Raw genomic sequence first — 15,604 nt, 5'->3', positions numbered from 1 at the left:
CATTTTTTAACTTATTCATTAAATGCTTTATATTGATAAATGTAAACATTGGATCGTAAAAGCTCCAGTAAAAAATCAAGAATAAAATTAAAAAAAGGAAAAGAACATTGCCCGGAGCAGGTTTCGAACCAGTGACCCCTGGAGTCCTGCCAGAGTCCTGAAGTAAAAACGCTTTAGCCTACTGAGCTATTCCGCCGAGTACACATACTTGACGTATTTTATACCTTATATAGGCAATCTTCGTAGTTTCACAAAATTTAACGACAAAAACAGAACTCTCCAAATTATTCAATCGTTTCGCGTTGCAACGCTTTATAATTTTTAGGATTTAAAATCGTCAAAAGATGCATATAATGGCTATATTAGACCATGGTAAATATTCAGTATTACTGTTTCCTCACAAATATCATAACTAAAACGAAAATGTGCGAATCTGAAACAACTTTTTTCAATTTTGTCAATTTACCAAAGCGTGAAAAGATCCCTTTAATAGCCATGAATACATCGTAGACGGTTATTCATAATCACGACGTGTATGTAAAGATACTGACTGCGTTATTAAAACTGCTAAACGCTGCATTCACAACCCAATAGAGAGCGGATTATGTCGATTCATAACGACTCATTTCATGAACGACAGAAGCAATGCGAGCTATTGTTATGACACAATTTATATCTAAGTAACATTTGGTAAGAACTTCTATACATTTGAAGTAACGGATTATCGGCGTGAGGGATAAACATGGAGGTGGAAGTAACAGTGGCCCTCGTTGCGGCAATCCTCGCGATGTTGATCGTGTAAGTATTGACAGTTTTGCTCATCAGTCAGTTTTCTGATCATACTTTTAACAATACATATAGATCTAAATCGCAGTTGAACTTGAAGATTACAAAATGAAATAGATCTACCACCGCAATTGCACATTTCAAGCAGGGGGAGTGGGGAGGTTGAGTATTATATAGTTAAATCATTCTAAAATTGTGTCATTTGCTACTTAACATTAGTCACACACACGGGCAAAACTTCAGCAGGGCATTGCTTAATTCAAGGACACGTTACTCTGCAACAACTCAAGATCGAAGATCTTCTTGCACTTTACATTGTATAAACAACATTTCTACAATGTTCCGTTTGCACAAGTTTTAGATCACATAACTCTGCATAATTACTGCGTGATACACATAATTACTGCGTCATACACACAGTGTGTTTCAGAGTTTATTTACAGGTCCTACCGGCCTTTTCACGAGGTCTTTGAGGTCCGACCTGTAATACACACGATCAATTTCTATATAATATATAGGATCTGGCACGAGTTGTCATATCATACCATATTTTATTAAACGAGTTCAGAAATTGTGTGTTTGTATGCGAGCCTTTGGCGAGCTTACTAACGAATTTCCTGGACGAGTTTAATAAAATATGGTTTGATATGACAACGAGTGTCAGATCTTTTTAATCACATGCTTTTAAATGTGCGAATTAAATAAATATTTACGCAAACATAATGATAAATCCCGAATGTCGTTTACATTTCGTGACGTCATTTGACGCATTGCAGCAAAATAACAAAATGCGATTGGTCAATAAACGAAAACTAAGCCAATGAAAACGCTTAAAAATGCTGTATTACACGTGTGTAATATAAAAAAAATATGTAATGATTGCATTACATGGGAATCAGGGAATAGCATATGATAAATATATATATGGCAAGACATTAATTATTTGTGTGTATGACGCAGTATATAAATAGTGTAAATTTACCTCTTTCAAGTTTCGTTTCGCTAAATTGAAAACGTTCTTTTTACAAAGTAAACATGTAGAACTATATGCGAGTATCCCACATTTGTACTTAACTTCTAAAGCACAAAATTCTGCACACACACAAATGCGACATTCACACGCATAACGTCTAAGTATGAAATGATATGTATGTAGACGTATGTGAATAAGCATTAGACTAGAGTACGACTCCAAGAACACATGCACGCTGATGAAAGTGTCAAAAGTTTGTTTACGTTCAAGCTTACAGAACCCATAATCCTGTAAAAAAAAACGCGTTGAATATCACAAAATGCACTGCTGCGTAGTATCAACTAATTTATGCGCGCGTGTGTGTGTGTGTGTGTGTGTGTGTGTGTGCGTGCGTGCGTGCGTGCGTGCGTGCGTGCGTGCGTGCGTGCGTGCGTGCGTGCGTGCGTGCGTGCGTGCGTGCGTGCGTGCGTGCGTGTGTGTGTGTGTGTGTGTGTGTGTGTGTGTGTGTGTGTGTGTGTGTGTGTGTGTGTGTGTGTGTGTGTGTGTGTGTGTGTAAGTGTGTGTGTGTGTGTGTGTGTGTGTGTGTGTGTGTGTGTGTGTGTGTGTGTGTGTGTAAGTGTGTGTGTGTGTGTGTGTGTAAGTGTGTGTGTGTAAGTGTGTGTGTGTGTGTGTGTGTGTGTATCAGAGTTTATTTACATGTCTTACTGGCCTCTTCACGAGGTCTTAGTAGCTCGACCTGATTGGATAATTTATAATGAATGTACTGCTTTAAAGCGGGTATATACGATTTTGTCAAATATTTATGAATTTATATAAACTGTGTAAAAAACTTATTATATATATATTTCAATATAAATTAAAATAAAAAATAAGAAGACCATATGTCGAAAAATGCGAAATAAACCGGATGTTTAATTCTGAAATTGAAAACGGCTGTACAGCCGAATTCGCCAGCATGTATACCATACATGTACGATGTGCATCTAAACTTAGTTTAACGGTTTATTTGAATTCCTGCAACGATATCTATTCATACGACACACGAACACTATCTCCGATCCTAATACAAAGACGAATGCTTCGGTTATTGTAGGAAAATATGTACGTCACTATCGGCTCGGGGCGCTAATTTGTCTTTGCTGCATTTTATGAAATTCGGCTTAAATGTATAATTTTTCTTGTCTATTTTGTGTTATTGTAACATATTTTATCAATATATTACAATTAAACATATATAAAAAATCGTATATACCCGCTTTAAATAACCATAGAGCGTTTACTTACCAATGAAAGTAATGCAAATTAAAATGAAATATGGAAATACTATATGAACTGTTTATAATATTATCAACACACTACTACATGGGTTCAGTTGGATAATTTAAACACTGAAATAATAACTTTGATTTGGCTACTACCAAAAGCTGTTCTGCTTAAGCATTACTGGTAAGTTTGTATCGTCATATGATATCGCTATTAAAAGCCTATACAATGTATTTATAAGCAAGTTGGTATGTTTATCCGGAGCACAGGTGTTGGGCGCGTGGCCAATTCACTGAAACACTATCGATATGTCATAAAACAACATTTTTCATCACTTTGAGAAAAAAAAATTCTGATATAATATTATATCAGAATTTTGTTGGGTCAAAGTGATGAAAATTGTTGTTGTATGACATATTGATAGTGTTTCAGTGAATTTGTCATGCGCCCAATACCTGGAGTGCGAGTGTCTACTCTTTAAATTGATACAAATCGTGTCGAGTAATTTACTTGAAGAAGTTGCAACTAATGCTTGGCATATCCTGTAATCAAAGTACTGACAGTACTGGTGTGACGATGCTTTTGAAGAGGATGGATATAAAACATCAATTTAAGTCTATCTATATCACCACAATTGTGTATGTTGATACGAACATTTGGGAACGATACAAAATTTGGGTACGAAAATTTTGGGTACGAAAAAAAAATTTGGTACGAAAAAAATTTGCGTACGAAACATTATTGGTACGAAATAAAGTTTAGGGGTACGGGAAAGTAGTACCCGTGGGTAACTTGACCCATTGAGCGAAACTGGGAGGCGGGTCACATTCTTGTTCATTAAGTATGGCAATACCTTCATGATGATTCTCGAAAATAGGTATGAGCACATAGCCGGACCATGTGAGCTCAATCGTATGAGCACTTGACTATCCGAGTTCGCCCACGAACATATGGATAAGTTAACTAATAGCGAAATGATCTTATACATGTATATGCTTAAATCTAACAATCGAACGAAATATCAAACATGGTATGTACACTTAGGTGGTTGTGTAATTTCTGTTAGAATATCGTATTCAATATGTAAATTTTAAATGATTGTGCCCGCACTTGAGTTTGTTGCCATGTTTGAGACTATACGCGCCTAGGCTGCACCCAGTCTGTGTATTTGTGTTTTCCAAGGTAATGAGTTACCTCCGCGCTGAGGCTGCATAATGTTGGGACCCGGAGTGTGTCCAGCACTCCTACCTAATAAGATTAGATTGACGACAGTTGGGACGAATTTTGAATGATAGCTGCAATTTCCAGCTATTTGTTTTGTACTGAAATACTTTTTAATTTTTAATATGGTCAAATGCTGCGGGGGGGGATGAGATTATCCGGAAAAAACACCTGTCCGGAATGGTGACCACAAAACACACAAAATATAACATTGCGCCGGGAGCGGGAATCGAACCGGTGTCGTAAAGGTGAAAAAGCTAACGTCCTTACCACTGCGCTAGCGGGACGGACAACTGCGCAAGGAATTGTTGTTATATCTATATATATCATAGCAGTGCAGCGTTTACAATTTGCAGGTTCGAAATTGTTCGCATTCTTTAGTTTTGTGATCACGTAAAAAGTTAATATTACATGTTTTATTCGCAATTTATTTACTAAATCGAGAACAAATATCAAACAAAATAGAGAAAATATATAGTTGTTTCATTGGTCCATAAAAATAAAATGGATGTAAAATTGCTAATTTTAAATTAACGTTCTGATACACTTATTGAATCTGTTTCCCCAGGATATGCTGTTCTATTAATATTTACCTTTATCAACACGAACGACAACTCTGCTAGGAGAATGTTGAAAATCAACGAGCAATCTCCTACGCAGTGGGGAATGCCAAGGGAAGTAACTAAAAAATCGAGTTATCTCAATCGGACTGGCTCGGTCTTTTACATATGTTCCCATTGTGAAGATTTTTTTTACTGGTTATCAAACCTTAGACGACGCTGTTCCAGCATCGTCAAAAAATATATACTATTCGGCACCCGGTCAATCGGGACTATATATCACATCGATACAAACAAAAGATTTGGCGCTCACTCCGCAAATTAATACTAAATTCTTTTACAGGCACCTGTATCGGCATTTTACTCAACTCCGACGTAACGGCATACCAGGCCCAACCCCTTGGCCGTTGGTGGGCAACCTGTTGCAGATGTTTTACAGGGTCAGCATGATGTTGGTTGCGGTTTAGGTTTCCCATGTTATATAATGTCGATTTCATCTTCCTTCTTTTGTATATGAACCCGTCATTGTGGATATGTTAAACATGAGTGTGTTTATGCGGTAGGGTGGCATATAGCAGTTGAACTGTCCGTCAGTCCGTCTGTCTGTCAGTCTGTGAGCCGTCCGAAAACTTTAGCAATGCCCATAACTTTTGCAATATTAAAGATAGCAACTTGATATTTGGCATGCATGTGTATCTCATGGAGCTGCACATTTAGGGTGGTAAAAGATCAAGTTCAAGGTCATCCTTCATGGTCAAAGGTCAAATATATCGCTTCAAAGCGGCGCAGTAGGGGCATTGTGTTTCTGACAAACACATCTCTTGTTAACCATATTCAACTAATTGGTATTTCGTATTTGGTTTGGTATAGTATAGAGTATACTGTATTATCTAAATTGTGGAAGCAATATAATGAGGAGATGTTGTATTTTTGCTAGGGTGTTAACAAGACAGACGAAGAGTGGTTTCAAAAATACGGAAAAGTCTATGGGTGAGTAAAGCGTTGAAAAGCAAAGACATTATAGTAAAAAAAATTTTATCGATTAATATTCCCCTAACTAAAACGTGATGATTTTGGTAAATTATTGTTAAAGAAACGTATGTTTGGGATGGTTGCTCACAGTAAAGACGTAAGGAGACAAGATCTCAAACGGAAGAGATGGTGGGAGGTCTACATGTAAAGAACGAAATAATAACTGATTTAGTCTATTCCTTCAGATGCTACTTTGGTTACCAGCCCCAGGTTGTCACTTGCGACCCTGAACTTATCAAGAACGTGCTTGTGAAAGACTTCCACAACTTCACCGACAGGCCGGTAATTAAACACCGACCCAATATTGTTACAGCATAATTGAATCCTGGATTGGTATTGAACCGTGACCGTAGTAATACATAAACAATACTAATTGCAAGCTATATTACATAAGAAAGTCTGGATTGTGTGTATTAAATATCAATCAAGCCCCATTTAATTAAAATGTATTTATTAGTAGAAATATTAAATCGGTTATAAATTATCACAAAGGTTGAGTGCCGGTAAAGATAGTTGATATATTTAAGGTTCCGAAGAATATTCCCCGATTGCTGTCGGAAGGTCTGTTTTTCATGCAAGGCCGTAACTGGAAACGTGTTCGGAACCTTTTGACGCCGTCGTTCAGCGCTGCTAAACTCAAACAGGTATCATCCGACTTCCATAAGGCGTTTTAGTACTCACATTTACCCATTTATGCCTAGTGGACTCTCCCATCCTTCTAAATTGGATCAATTTATTTCCAAAATTAGGGATGTCTAGTATATTTATTTTTATATTAAAAATATTTCTTACAGAAATTCCATTTTAGCAAACAGCGCAGACCCTGGTGATACGCCGCATCATGCGGCGTCTCGTCTGGGTCTACGCTGTTTGTCAAGGCCTGTTTTCTAGACGCTTGGCATAAATGGGTTAAATAGTCAAATCAGGGACGATTCTGATTTCATTGTATTTTTCTTTAGAATAAAGTATTCTCTTTGAGAAAATACACAGTTAGGATAGAAAGTGTCGTCCCTGATTAGCCTGTGCGGATTGCAAAGGCTATACTGGCACGACACTAAATCCACATGTATTAAGCGCCTTTTTCCCAAAACTGGACTCATTTATTTTCACTGATCTGATTAAATCAATACCCTTAGCATATTTTTAAATAACCTTACTAAATGAGGAAATGTTATGTTTGGATTTTTTGTAATCATATTGTTTGTTTTAGTTTTTACCAATTATCGACAAATGTGCATCTGTGTTAGCGACGAACATTGGCAGCCAAATCAGAAAAGAGGTGGACGTTCGAAAGTAAGGTCATATTCCAAACGTTTGTTTAATACTATACCGAGTTTTTCTCATTTAGCAAGGTCCAGTGAGTATATTCAGCAAAGTCGATACGAGATATTAAATTTTGCAATCGGCTTAAATTTGTGGAACTTTTAAGCCGACAGACTGACAGTATACACAGTGATTTAAACATTGTCTTGACATGCTATATTATGCATTTACTTAACAAAACTTGTAATATCGTCAGAACATTTGTGTTCGAATTTTGTATGCAAAATTGGTTATTGTAGCATGTTCTGCAAGAATTTATACTATCATACGATCATAACTATTATCACAAAACACCCGTTTTTCAGATATGTCTAAATTTCGTTCAAATTATAATTGACATAGAACTCTTTAAGTCTGGTATAGATGGAATTATTCAAATGTACATTACTTATTACATGGCAAAGATGTGTCATTGACTAATATTGCACACGTTTTGCCAAGATGTTTTATAAATGTGTTTTGACGGGTTTTTATTTAACAGGATATTTTCGCACTTCACGATGGACGCCATCGCTTCTACCGCTTTTGGTATCGACATCGACTCTCAGAACCAACCGGAAGACCCCTTTGTGACACACATTGAGCGTTTATTTATCCCGAGTTCTTTTACAAGGATTTACGTCGTGCTGACGTGTAAGTTATTTTGTTAGGCCTCACGTTTTTTACGTTTAAATGTAATCAATTCATCTTTATTTTTTAATGTATAACACGTATTACCTATTAATTATGTCAAATTAATCCATTTCCGGTTAGCCTCGATTCCGATTTTGGGCGATGCGCTGAAATATCTCGGATTTTCCTCGTCGCCCGGCAAAACCATAGATTTTTACCAACGCACCGGTCAGACTCTTATTGACGAAAGAAAGAAACACAAAATGGTACTTTTATTTTTAGTGGAGCTTAGCCTTCCGAAATGTTTCATTTTATGAAGGTAAATCCTATTGTTAAACACGAACTTTCATCTTTATATTTTCTTATTTAACGGGAAGCGACTTTCCTTTTTTGCAGGAGCGTGTCGATTTTATTCAACTGTTGTTAAAAGCGGAGTTTGATCCAGCAAAATCCGAATATATCCAGAACGGGGTTGATATTGGACCGAGCGACCTTTCCGAAGATATTCAGCAGAAAGAAAGTACGTGGTTGTTTTGTTTGACGCTGCTCGGCATATTTGACTTTTTATTGAAATTAGATAGTAAAATACTGTTTCTGAAATCACTTCACTAGTTCACTTAACGTCTATACGTCATTGTTAGCGGACTTGACATTGCACGTTACGTTTTAAGAAGATAGACGCATGTTTATCTTGCTTTCTTTTTTCATCGTTTCATGTTACGATTCGTAGAAAAAAGTTATCAGTGTTGAGAAAGAACAAACTGACATTAACAACGATAAGCATAGGTGCACTCCGTGATTTTCATTTATAGGATTTCATGGTTTGACAGAAACTACTTACCAGTTTATTTATGGCCTTACAGATGTAACTACATTGTAAGGAAGTTGATGCACCATTTCACCATCACTCACAGAAATAACTGACTTAAAGTCAAGCCATGCCATTTTATCGCTATCCCAAATAGAGTTACGGACTTTTTAAATCAAGTCAGTGCGCGCCAAAAGAAAAACAAACAGATTAATAAATCAACTCAGTGTATCATCATTCTGGCCTTTGGGTGGCGGGGAATCAGGGACGATGACACAGACATCATCCGCTATTGAGGACTGTTGTGGGCTGTTGAGAGTAGCTCATCCATGAGTAGGGACGTCCACTCTTTCCAGTAATGCGTACTCGTTTAAAGTATTTCGTCGTTTTCAAGCCGAAAAACTATTATACTATCGCTGAAAGATTTAATATAGTTTGAAATAAAATGAGCCTCGTTCTGAGAAAACTGGGCTTAATGCATGTGCGTAAAGTGTCGTCCCAGATTAGCCTGTGCAGTCCGCACAGGCTAATCAGAGACGACACTTTCCGCTTAAACATGATTTTCGGTAAGGAGGGACTTCCTTTAAAAGAAAAATACCATACAACGGAAAGTGTCGTACCTGATTAGCCTGTGCTGACTGCACAGGATAATCTGGGACGACACTTTACGCTCAAGCATTATGCCCAGTTTTCTCATAACGCGGCTCGAATCATTACACTATTTCCACATCACTTTCAGAGCTAACGGACTTTGAAATCAACGCCACGGCGTTTGTTTTCTTTCTCGCGGGGTTTGAGACCACGGCAAGCTTGCTTCGTTATTCCACCTACGTACTGGCACTTCATCCGGATATTGAGGCCAAGTTGCTCCGAGAGATTGAGGAAAACATTCAGGAGGTGCTAAATTTGTTGGTCCTTACTAAACAGAATTTACCTCGTAAATGTGTTATGTAATTCGTCTTTTTTGAAGTGACAAGGTTCAGATGATTTCCTCTTCTAATTGTAAAAATGTTTAAAAAAAAACAGTTTTTAATTTCAGTGAAGATAAATCCGAATCCAATATCGGGACAGGGGGACTTTATTTTAGTCTCTTGAGGCGTTTCCTAAATCACACACGAAACTGACATTCTGATGTCGCATCCCAACTTTTATTTTGTATAAGAGTTTTTTATAGTGTTCGAAAAAAATCAAAGGTCCTATAGATCTGCGTCTTCTTATATTTGAGTCGAAGGTATCACGTAACCGACATTTTACCCATTTTATATGTACACGTTTAGGACTAAATGTTATATCAATATTTATTTCAACGTGACATTTAAAGCATATTATTTAAATTATTATTTGGTTAAAGAATATACTTGCGGTCCGGTTGCTGTAAACCCTTAGCTTAGTTTCACGCTGACGGGTTTGTTTTGCTAGGGGAGAATACTGTTATTACTATTACTGCTCGTTTATAAGAGTTGTTTCCCTTGACTCGATTTTAACGTTATACGTTTTGAATGTTTACGAAATATAAAAAAGACAACTGTTTTATCAGGGACCTATACAAACATCCTATGTATAGGTCCCTGGCTTTACATACTTATACAATTTAATACGCGTTGTTTTTTTAATGACAAAAGCAAAATACTAGTAGTCGCAAATACGAACAAATGTTCATGTCATTATCGGAATATTTAACAAATTGTTTAACATGCAAAAACAAATTGATACGCTTTGATTTTATAATGACAAAAGCGAAAAAATCGCTAATTACGAAGAGTTATTGATAAAAGCATTTGAATATTAATTTGTGCACATGCTTTCACAATTCAACAACCGTTAGTTTTATAATTACAAAACGAAATAGTCGCTAATTGTGAACATTTATTTATAAACTTAATTGAATAATAATTTTTGTACATGTGCATATGACCAAATCAATAAGCGTTCTTGTTCACTATTCTCTTTATCTTTCATAATCCACTTTATACAACAGTATTGCCGTGTCGTAAATTCTGGAACAGGATATTGCCGACATATCCCTAATGATGAATCGATCAAAATATTAAAACGACTGTTACACCGTCCATCCGCGTGTCGTAATATATGTTATTTATGTCCATTTAATTTTCATTCGTTGTCATCCTAATAAATTACGATTAATAATCCGTCGTCGTATCTTATATTTACAAGTGTGACTGATGTTTGTTTGCTATATTGTAGGAAAGTCCGACGTATCAAAATCTGGCTACGTTAAAGTACATGGATCAGTTTTTCAACGAAGTTCTTCGAATGTACCCGCCCATTACGAGGTAAAACATTTTTTTGTATGGAATGGACAATGCATTTGCGATTTTGCACCAGACTCGTTAAAAATACGCGATCCTGTGCATTAAAAACTTTATGTTTTCGACTTTACATCAGAATTCCTACGCAGATTTAATCTTAATTGTTGTTCATTGATCGGTTAAAATCATGACAACGAAAATTGTCTGTTTGGAAGTGAGCTATGAAAACGGGTAGCGTATTGGTTATATAATATCATGTTTATGTACTTATGAAGCAATTGTTCTTTTCCATGTTCGTTGCAATTCTTTTTCTTTCTATGTTACGTAAAGCTTTCATTTCTGTGTCCGTGACGTAGTTCGTAGTTCTTAATTTCTGTATTCGTGGACATATTTGCATATGTTTATTTCTCAGTGGCGTCATGCTTTAAGTATTATCGTTGTTAAGTAATGGTTCCATTTCTGTCTCTTTGACGTTATCATTCTACCACAGACTGTCCCGCACGTGTCAAACGGATATCCGGTACGGTGATATGGTGATACCACGTGGTACCAGCGTGGTGGTTCCAGTCTGGACCGTTCATTACGATCCAGAAAACTATCCGGATTCGGAAGTGTTCGATCCTGAAAGGTAGTTGTGACGTCATTGTGACGTCATTTGCATTAACTTCCTGCAGCGATTGTATCCAATGAAAATTTCTTTCAGATCGAAACCAATCTATGAGTTTGATACTTTTATTCTAGTGTAATAAAACAAATGATGCAATTTTCTTCACAAACCAATATTTTAAATATTGTTTTCAGTCAAATGAGAAAAAGAAAAAAGAAAAGAAAAAGACATTCGTACGTAAACCCATCGATGGTCGCAAAACTATTTCAATCGATTCTGTACATCTTGTAATGACCACCAGGACCGTTTTAATAAACATCGTAGTACATATTTACGATAAAATACATTTTTCGAAGATACATAATTGCTTAAGTCCATATCATATGATTATAAATTTTCAGTACTTAAGTAATTACGTTGGCATCTCAAGCGCCGTAAATATTTGACGAGCATGGCGGGCTAGTTCGTCTTCTTATTAAGATGACAAAATTCTCTCTTAAGTTAAAATTGTCGTACGATCGTTTATGAAACGGCACCTGCAGGATTTTAAGAATTATGCTCGGAATCGATCAATCATTTCCGTGGAGGTCGCTTCTGTATTGCCCGGAAATGATAAGTTTGTTGAGTTGTCAAACATACCAAAAACGGCATGAATGTTGACTGGTTTTCACTGCAATATCCTGCTGCATGTTGGTATTAAGTCATTCTAACGGAAAATCTGTGTAACTATTGTATGCCTTTCCTGATTGGCTATGATAGCTTAGATGCTTTTTAAACAACAGTGTTAAACACAATTGCTTTATGAATGTTTGTCATCGTGATTGTCATGTTCCAAAATCGTCATCGTACTGCTACTGATATGAGTCGCGCTCTCGGAAAACCGGGCTTAATTCATGTGCCTTAAATATCGCTCCAAGTTAGCCTGTGCAATTCGCACAGCTATATCAGGGTCAAAACGTTGTTTTACTCTTTTATTGATTGTTTTCGGTTTAAAGAATTATATCAAGACAAAAAGCCAGTTTAGGCTAAACGATGCTTTACGCACAAGCGTGAATACCAATTCTCCCAGATACCGGTTCATATAATTACTATATATGAGTCGCGTTCTGAGAAAACTGGGCATATTGCATGTGCGTAAAGTGTCGTCCCAGATTAGCCTGTGCAGTCCGCACAGGGAAATCAGGGACGACACTTTCCGCCTTAATTGGAGTGTTGCTAAGAAAAGACTTCATTTTAACGAAAAATGTCATACAACCGGAAAGTGTCGTCCCTGATTAGCCTGTGCGGACTGCACAGGCTAATCTGAGACGACACTTTACGCTAATGCATTTTGCCCAGTTTTCTCAGAACGCGACTCATATTATGTTGGACGTTCCTTTGTTGGTTCAACAGGTTCAGCACGGAGGGTGGTAAGACGTCGGGCGGTGCGGACGGGATGACATTTCTGCCTTGGGGAGTCGGGCCTAGACACTGCATCGGAATGAGGCTCGCCCAGGTCGAGGCCAAGATAGCGCTTGTGCACATCCTCCGGAAGTTCCGCTTCGAAAGGACAGAGAAGACAGTCGTAAGTGTTTATGATCGGAATTTGTGTTTATATACCTCGAATGTCACACAATGGTCTTCTAAACATATGCGGATAAAACAGTCGTATGTGCATGGAGGTTAAACTCGAGTAATGAACCAAAATTGCCACCAGTGCTTCAAATCGATTATCGTAACAGTCGTTGGTATTTGATGGTTACAGTCTATAATTAAAAACAGTGATTTGCCTCATGTTTTCTTCAAAACTGCTACACAGAAAACAGACGAAATGGCATCGAGATTATCGTTATCAAGTCATAACTCTTAGTTGTCATTTTTATGCCTTGAAATCGTTGCTGCAAAAACTCGTCAGAGGTTTGCATTTAAAATAAGGTTCTACTTATACCACTTAATGTGACCCTGTCTGATTTTTATCCCCCGCCAGAGGCGGAGGGATAATGTTTTGGCGTTGTCCGTCCGTCCGTCCGGCACTTTTGTGTCCGGAGCCATATCTTGGAAGTGCTTTTGCGGATTTCATTGAAACTTCGTATGAGTATATATATGCATAAGAGAAATGCACACCAAATGGCATTGTACACTATCTGTTAAAAACAGAGTTATGGCCCTTTGTATCTTGAAAAAATGCTTTTTACTATAGGTTCTTTTGTATCCGGAGCCATATCTTGGAAGTGCTTTGGCGGATTTCATTGAAACTTGGTATGAGTATATATATGCATAAGAGGATGATGCACGCCAAATGGCATTGTACACCATCTGTTAAAAACAGAGTTATGGCCCTTTGTATCTTGAAAAAATGCTTTTTACTATAGGCACTTTTGTGTCCGGAGCCATATCTTGGAAGTGCTTTGGTGGATTTCATTGAAACTTGGTATGAGTATATATATGCATAAGAGGATGATGCATGTCAAATGGCATTGTATACCATCTGTTAAAAACAGAGTTATGGCCCTTTGTATCTTGAAAAAATGCTTTTTTTCTATAGGCACTTTTGTGTCCGGAGCCATATCTTGGAAGTGCTTTGGCGGATTTCTTTGAAACTTGGTATGAGTATATTAGCCCTGCCAGAGGCGGAGGGATATTGTTTTGGCGTTGTCCGGCTGTCCGTCCGTCACTTTTGTGTCCGGAGCCATATCTTGGAAGTGCTTTGGCATATTTCATTGAAACTTCGTATGAGTATATATAAGCATAAGAGGATGATGCACGCCAAATGGCATTGTACACCATCTGTTAAAACCAGAGTTATGGCCCTTTGTATCTGGAAAAAATGCTTTTTACTATAGGCACTATTGTGTCCGGAGCCATATCTTTTTTAACATAACAGATGTTGTGTTCACTCTGCAACACTCTGAAAATTGAGTGTATATAAACATTGAATGTTTTTGTGGAAAACGCACGACTTATTAATTCACCTAAATAAATTGTGAAGGGTTAAGAACCTTCCTTTGTCTTAGTTTTGTGTTATTGTCCTCCGTCCGTCCATCTATCATTATGTTCATCCGTCCAATTTGCACCCATCCTCAAACAAAGCATATGTTGCGGGGGATACCTTGGGCCTTTCAGGCCCTCTTGTTTTCTCAAAATGTAGGTTACCATCAGCGGCAATCACCAATTTGCTATCATTCTAACATAGTGCAACGTATATATGGCTTAATCTACGCTATTATTTTATTTTGGGCCAACAAGTCACGTGGTTCTACTTGCATGGCAAAAACAAAAGGTGATAAAGTAGGTCGGCTATTTTGTGTCGTTAACTTATTGTACTTTTTTGGCGTTAGGTTCCTCTTGAACTACTCCACGTCGGTGTGCTGAGGCCCAAAACTCCGATCTTGCTTCGTGTTGCGGCGCGATAAAGAGCGCATCGGAGTTGTTTCGGAATTCACATGCAGTAACACACTATTGGGGGGGATCTTTTGTCGATGTTTGAGAAGCATTCAAAATTGAGTGTCGCATTTCTACGATATAAAGGCTATCAACAACGATATCACGAACACCAGAGTTTACTGGCCGGTCTGCACAAAGATTACCGGGAATATATTTATTGTGTCAAGAAACACACAACAACAGTAGCATATGTTATGGGTCGCTATTCACAAAAACATGTTCACAGATGCCCGCTACAGCTTTGTTGATAGTAGTGTAACACCACACCCTGTGCATGCTAAATATTGTACTATATGATGTACTTACCTTGCATAATCAAACTTATGTTTGTTAAATATTTCAGTATACTGCTCACAGTTTAATTTAACAATATGTGTAAAACCGTTGATTGTGTCCGTTTCATTTTATTTAATATTAAAGATACGACATTGCCTTATTTATTTGATAATTTTAAACTTCGATAAAATCGAACAAACATGCTTCCAGTGTTTCAGGTTATGTATGTTCTACATTTATTGGATATTCGCCCTTTTCAAAGAACTGTATGGTTCTATCTGTAATTGATCAGAATCCACCGGACTATCTTCACAGTGCGAAATTGATCCATTAACCCAAGTGTATTAACGTTGAATGACAGTTCAAGACAGTAATTATTCCAGCTCCATTTTATGTCACTGGTGCGAAAATCGAATGGACAGTCCAAAACTTGTGAGGAAACATGTCACT

The 15,604-nt window shown here is 37.3% G+C and overlaps 1 protein-coding gene across 1 annotated transcript; it reads left to right on the top strand.

Annotated features, from left to right (window-relative positions):
• Nucleotides 1-492: 492 nt before the first annotated feature.
• LOC127868518 (cytochrome P450 3A41-like) lies at nt 493-15,309 on the top strand. Its single transcript, XM_052410361.1, has 14 exons — nt 493-798; nt 5,147-5,243; nt 5,741-5,793; nt 6,021-6,117; nt 6,363-6,479; nt 7,046-7,128; nt 7,640-7,791; nt 7,912-8,036; nt 8,167-8,290; nt 9,318-9,475; nt 10,784-10,872; nt 11,339-11,476; nt 12,848-13,019; nt 14,773-15,309. The coding sequence occupies exons 1-14, from the start codon at nt 743-745 to the stop codon at nt 14,845-14,847; spliced, it is 1,536 nt and encodes a 511-aa protein (XP_052266321.1). The 5' UTR covers nt 493-742; the 3' UTR covers nt 14,848-15,309.
• Nucleotides 15,310-15,604: the final 295 nt, after the last annotated feature.

The sequence above is a fragment of the Dreissena polymorpha genome, chromosome 2 (genome assembly GCF_020536995.1).
Source record: "Dreissena polymorpha isolate Duluth1 chromosome 2, UMN_Dpol_1.0, whole genome shotgun sequence".
NCBI lineage: Eukaryota > Metazoa > Mollusca > Bivalvia > Myida > Dreissenidae > Dreissena > Dreissena polymorpha.
This window is presented reverse-complemented; position numbering and strand designations above follow the sequence as displayed.

Excerpts from the sequence above, each read along its gene's own strand:
- LOC127868518 (XM_052410361.1), top strand. The coding sequence starts at position 743 with ATGGAGGTGGAAGTAACAGTGGCCCTCGTTGCGGCAATCCTCGCGATG. Across the intron at positions 9,476-10,783 it reads TTGAGGAAAACATTCAGGAG|GAAAGTCCGACGTATCAAAA; the intron begins GTGCTAAATTTG and ends GCTATATTGTAG. Across the intron at positions 13,020-14,772 it reads AAAGGACAGAGAAGACAGTC|GTTCCTCTTGAACTACTCCA; the intron begins GTAAGTGTTTAT and ends TTTTGGCGTTAG.